Source organism: Carassius carassius, chromosome 38 (genome assembly GCF_963082965.1).
Source record: "Carassius carassius chromosome 38, fCarCar2.1, whole genome shotgun sequence".
In the NCBI taxonomy this organism is placed as follows: domain Eukaryota; kingdom Metazoa; phylum Chordata; class Actinopteri; order Cypriniformes; family Cyprinidae; genus Carassius; species Carassius carassius.
This window is the reverse complement of record NC_081792.1, coordinates 7,360,707-7,366,753: the sequence shown is the minus strand read 5'-3', so window position 1 is coordinate 7,366,753 and position 6,047 is coordinate 7,360,707. Positions and strand designations below refer to the sequence as shown.

The 6,047-nt window shown below is 36.3% G+C and overlaps 1 protein-coding gene across 1 annotated transcript; it reads right to left on the bottom strand.

Moving 5' to 3' along the window:
* Positions 1 to 753: 753 nt before the first annotated feature.
* On the bottom strand, positions 754 to 3,558 carry ghrh (growth hormone releasing hormone). Its single transcript, XM_059528714.1, has 4 exons — positions 3,481 to 3,558; positions 1,515 to 1,616; positions 1,228 to 1,332; positions 754 to 1,057 (listed from the first exon to the last, which is right to left on the bottom strand). Exons 1-4 carry the CDS (start codon positions 3,555 to 3,557, stop codon positions 916 to 918), a joined length of 426 nt encoding a protein of 141 aa, XP_059384697.1. The 5' UTR covers position 3,558; the 3' UTR covers positions 754 to 915.
* Between the last annotated feature and the right edge of the window lie 2,489 nt (positions 3,559 to 6,047).

Below are 6,047 nucleotides of genomic sequence, written 5' to 3'. Positions count from 1 at the left end.
GTTTTTTAGAGGCTGATACTGGTTTTTAGAGAGCCTTTTCAAACAATGACTTTAAAGGCAGCATTTGCACAAGAAGGCACCTCAACGAAATAGAGTGAGAATTTGTGATAAGCTTATATTTAATTACTATTATTCTGATCTCTCACTATAAGTAACATGGAAAAAGTTGGTCAGAAACAAACTGTCCACCAAACACAACCTCAGATGCCATTTTTATTTTTTAGCTGAACTTTCATGGAATGGAACACACATGATTGTGGGATTTCAAAGGAATTGAAGGATGCAACTATGCTGCCTTCAAAAATCATTCAGACGAAGATATCTTAAGAGACACAAAGTGAAACTGACATTGGATTCGGACTTGCCTTGATGCCTTATTACATTGGAATGCATCCTCCAAAGGCAGCATTTTATAGTTTTCAGGTGCACCCACAGTCTTTAGATCCTAAATTTAGAAAGTTCTGGTGTTCAATCAGAGTTCATTTTTTGGTTGCTTGCTTGCTATTTTAACTCTGTTTTCATGGCGTTTAGGCTTTGGAAATCACAGGGATACTCAATTTTGTTTTAGTGATTACAGGCGTTCACTAAATTATTCACTACACACAATATTTAATCTTGTTGCTTTGAGGTTCTACTTTGGAGCTTGTATTTTCTAAAGTCTTTGAAATTGTACAACCACTATACAACCATATGTACTTGCTAAGTTGTGGATGTCAAATACATTTAAACAGTTGTGTATTTTTAGGTAGGGACTCCTGATTTCTGTGGCAGACCTTCTGGACATTGGCTGTAAAAATACACAGTGCACAGAAAACTTTATGAAGGCTGAACTGAGATTTAATAATCCAGTGTGAAATGTGGCAAATGTAAGTATAAAGATTGTTCACAGTTTATTGACTAATGATTAATCTTTAATCATTGTGTAACTACTGAGAACTTAAGTCTTTGTGGTTCTCTGTAACTTTGTTCTCTTTCAATTACATCCATATCCACATCTTGATTGAAGGTGTCTCCATATATGCCAGAGTGGCGTTTCACATAGTTTTGAGTTTCTGGTCTGTTGACAGAGAGAGAGAGATTTAAATATCGTGGCACACCATTATTCAATTAAAGCAGAATGAGTGGGGAAAAGTGGATCAGAGGGGGTTCCTATAACTAAAGTATTTAATTAAAAACATTAAATGATTTAGTTATATTTGTATAAAAATATCTAAACAAAAGACATACCCAAGTCTTTTGCCCATAACAGTTTGAAGGAATTTTCTGGCAGATATTTGACCAAGAACTTTTCGGTAGCTGTTGGTAAAGATGGCGTCAGCATGTCTCCCAAACCTAAAAATGGTGTTTAAACATCATATTATGTCAGAATTAGATTACGTTATTTTAAGTCAGATTAGACCATTTCTGACCAAGGATGGTATTAGGGTTCACTACGTTTGTAGTAGGGCCAGTGAAAATGTCAAGGCAGGGTGTAATTGTGGAGTGCTAGATTAATAAATGAATGAATGACTGACCTAAACTCAGCGTCTGGTGTTTTGGATGAAGTGTCTGCTGGCAACTGCATTGGATCCTCAATAGAGGAGGTCATCAGTATCGTAGCCGCTCTCTGACCAAACCTAACAAACACATCAAGCATTGTTTATCACTTATAAGATGTGAACATACCCATAGGATTAGGTAGAACATAGAACAATCAAAATGCAGTGTGCTTTGGAGACATTTTCAGACAGGACACTTTCAAACACAAAACCACCACTGAACATTTGAAGACAGATACAGTGCATTCAATACACATTAAATTGTAGTGAAGCATGTGCACAATGAGGCATATTATCACATTATATGAGTTAAAGCCATCGCAATGCAAATCTGTGATTTATTGACACTCAAAAATAACTTTATGATGAGATATAGCCTGATTAATTTTTGACTCAAAAATGACAAATATCAAACCATTGTTTTGACTGCAAGAAAATTCTATGAAATCTTGTTAAATGAAAATTTTATTATTTGATAGCATGTCCTGCCTGACATTTATATATAAAAAAGAACATTATTAAAAAAGATTAGTTAATGAGATACTGTGTGTCCATCATAACCAAAGACTGGGTCAACAACTAGTCCCAGTCTTAACACAGTTTTTAAACAAAAATGTTGTTAGCCTACATATTTCTTGTAGCGAGAATTAAATAAGATGATTGCAAAAAGCTGTGGACTCACATCAAGTGTCTGTAGTTCATAATGAGAAACCCTGACCCTAGCTAGCATAACAAAAGAAGAGCTCAATCTCTATCAATAATGGCAATGTGTGACAGACTCTGAACGTACGCTCAGAAGCAGCACGCAGACTTTCACTCTTCTCATAGGCAGCTGTTCTTTGTTAATACCATTCACAGCCTTCTCTCTGCCCGTGTGTTTTTAGAGGTGTATAACCATATTAGTGTAAAAATGAGTCATACACTGTTAATCGTATCCCAACAAGTGCTGCAAATGTCATGTTCTGAGAAAATCCGAATGCTATGAGAATGGTTTGCTGTTACATAATACTGATGATGATTTCAAGTAGTTTCTCATTTAAGAGGATTTGTAATTATGAATGATGTAACTGTTATATGTTATGTTTGCTGCAAAGAACTGCAAGTTTCAGACATGTAACAACACATTTGTGTCAAGGTCAGAGGAGAACCGGCCCCCCAACTGAGCCTGGTTTCTCCCAAGGTTTTTTCTCCATTCTGTCACCGATGGAGTTTTGGTTCCCTGCCGTGTCACCTCTGGCTTGCTTAGTTGGCGACACTTACTATCTAGCGATATCGTCGTCTTGATTGCACAATATTATTTAAACTGAACTAAACTTGATGATGACATCACTGAATTCAATGATGAACTGCCTTTAACTGAAAATTTTGTGTTAACTATTGTCATTTTGCATTATTGACACACTATTTTCCTAATACTGTAAAGTGCAGTCTGTATTGTTAAAAACACTATAAAATAAAGGTGACTTGACTTGACATTATTTTAATAAGGCTCAAGTTACCACTTAAGTTTAGGAATAACTTTTCTAAAGCAGTTACAGAATTACAGAATTAATTAACACACTTACTTAAGTGTATTGGTGGTAGTCAATAAAGGTCACAGTTATAATTACTTAGGAAAGTGCAAAGACATTTTGCTGACTCAGAACCCAGAAGAAAGATGCCCAGGGTTGGGCATGAGGACTGAATGCAGCCAGTGCAATAAACTGCAATGTGCATAATTTAAGACAACTAAGACTATAGGGAGCTATAGGGAGGCTGGAAGGACAGCAGATTGTCCTTGCAGTGGCAAACTTCATGCAACCTTGCGTTCACCAGACTTCTTCAAAAACTTTAAAATACCTTGTTGGAAAAGCTTGCATGAAATTGCATGGGATGCATGAAAAAGAAAACAAATCAAATAAAAAAAAATAATGTAATGAAAGTTGGTTTTGGTCTGTCTTACCTCAGTGGATAGACTGGGGAAGATGTCGCTGAAAGTAACAGGCAGCAGAACAATAGCAGGGCAATTCTCTGCATCATTCTCACTAAAAACACAGTTAACATAATGTTTGACATCCTCTGAATATATATATATATATATATATATATATATATATATATATATATATATAAAGAATATAAAAAAGTTTCATTCAGAACTAAAAAGTATTTTACATTGAACATTCCCAGATTTTAGATTTAAAGAACACAATAAACTGATAAACAGATCTGAAGAATCTATTAACTAACATCAAGAAGCTTTAAGGCTCTAAAGAAATATAGGCAGCCAAAAAAGGTTATTGATGATAAACCTGTACTACAAACAACCATCCAACCTTTATTTTTACTTTCAAATGTAAAATAATTCTTAATTCCTAAGTAAAATAGCCTGATAGAATTTGATAGAATGAGAAAAATGTAAGAGTTTACCTTGTATGATTGGTGATGTGCTCCTCAGTCTAGTGAACAAAGACATGAATGTTGTCGCTCTCACTCAGGGTTTGGTTTCATTCTTCGTGATGCTGAATAAGTGAATTAAATAAGACTCAGATAGGCATTTTGTACCCCCTTCCCCTCCCTCTCTCTATGCCCCCCCCCCCCGAACTCTCTCTCCCTCTTTCTCTCTCTCTCTCACTAATTATTTCTCGACTACATTTGTTCCAAACCTGTATGCTTGAATGAATCTTCATGAAACACCTTTCCATGCAAGTATATAGTGACCATTTTTAGCTCCAAATAAAAGAGTACTTTACACAACATATGCACTACACAACACTGCACTGCACACACTAATAGATTCTAAGTTATACATTTTTAAATGTATTTTTAAATCAGTTTCTTCAGTGATTCCATCTCTGCTGTTGCTGTTGTCATTATACAGTCAATAATAATAATGATAATAATGATAATAAATGATAATTACAACATATTATATTCAAACATAAACCGAGTCAATCAAAAACCTGTTTTCATAATTCTCGTATATGGTCTATGAATATAATGTAGAGCATGGACTTGTGTGGCTGGTAATAATTTTTGGTTTAGTATCTTTTGTAAATTAGGTCTTCATCCTGTAGTGATAAAAGTTTCACAAAGATGAAGCACATGATTCCAGGAGGGTCTGGCTGCAGACTTGCACTCTCAGACACTTGCACTTCCGCTAGTGACATCACTTGCCTGTTTTCTTTTCTCCTCTCCCTCGCTCCAGTTTTTCACAAGTTCATCAAACAACCGCAGTAAGAATATTTCATCAAGCACGGTGAGTAATGGCTTCTCCCGTCATTGTTACTTGCACCTCTTGCCACATGTACAGTTTATCTATCTCTGTCGCTGATGAGGGATTTACATGTGATAAATGCAGGGAAATAGTTAGGCTGACAGAGAAGATTTCAGAATTAGAGACACGCATCCAAACTTTAATTGAGGACAGTAAGAATGTTAGGGCTCTAGATACGGTTTGGATGCGTCTAGCTCAGGGATTCCTGTACATTGTTCGGTTCCGGAAACAGAGCCCCAGCAGCAGGGCAACTGGGTGACGGTGAGGCAGCGTAGTCGTGGGTCAAAACACCGCTCTTCTGTTCCGATCAAAACATTACACGTCTTCATCCCTCCTGGGGTGGCGCCACTCTTCTCTCTAGAAATTTGGCAAATAGTCTTAGTGTTTATACTTGACTAACTGGGGCCCAGGTCAGGAAGCAGACAGACTGGCTAAACCGACCGTCTGCTAGCTGCCTCCCGTCACAGAGGTCAGTTAATTCTCAGCACATAGAGACTCTTTCACCTAGATATCAGACTATAGAGACTGTGTCTGTTCCCCGAACTAGAAAAAACAAAAAACGTCCAAACCAAGTTAAGATTAACAATTTAATTGAGGTTCAACAAATAAAAAACAGAAGCAATATGGATAAACAAATGATAAAGCTTGGCTTATTGAATATCAGATCCCTTTCTACGAAAAACCTTTTTGTAAATAATATGATCACTGATCATAATATAGATGTACTCTGTTTGACAGAAACCTGGCTAAAACCTGATGATTACATTATTTTAAATGAGTCCACCCCCCAAGATTACTGTTATAAACATGAGCCACGTCTAAAAGGCAAAGGTGGAGGTGTTGCTTCAATTTATAACAACGTTTTCAGGATTTCTCAGAGGGCAGGCTACAAGTATAACTCGTTTGAAGTAATGGTACTTCATATAACATTATCCAAAGAAACAAATGTTAATGATAAATCCCCTGTTATGTTTGTACTGGCTACTGTATACAGGCCACCAGGGCACCATACAGACTTTATTAAAGAGTTTGGTGATTTTACATCCAAGTTAGTGCTGGCTGCAGATGAAGTTTTAATAGTTGGTGATTTTAATATCCATGTTGATAATGAAAACGATGCATTGGGATCAGCATTTATAGACATTCTGAACTCTATTGGTGTTAGACAACACGTTTCAGGACCTACTCATTGTCGAAATCATACTCTAGATTTAATACTGTCACATGGAATTGATGTTGATGGTGTTGAAATT

Bases quoted from the DNA above. Each gene is read 5' to 3' on its own strand.
- ghrh (XM_059528714.1), bottom strand. From the start codon at position 3,557: ATGATGCAGAGAATTGCCCTGCTATTGTTCTGCTGCCTGTTACTTTCA. The intron at 1,617-3,480 runs GTAAGACAGACC...TGTGTTTGTTAG, and splicing joins TCCCCAGTCTATCCACTGAG to GTTTGGTCAGAGAGCGGCTA. The intron at 1,333-1,514 runs GTCAGTCATTCA...CACCATTTTTAG, and splicing joins ACACCAGACGCTGAGTTTAG to GTTTGGGAGACATGCTGACG.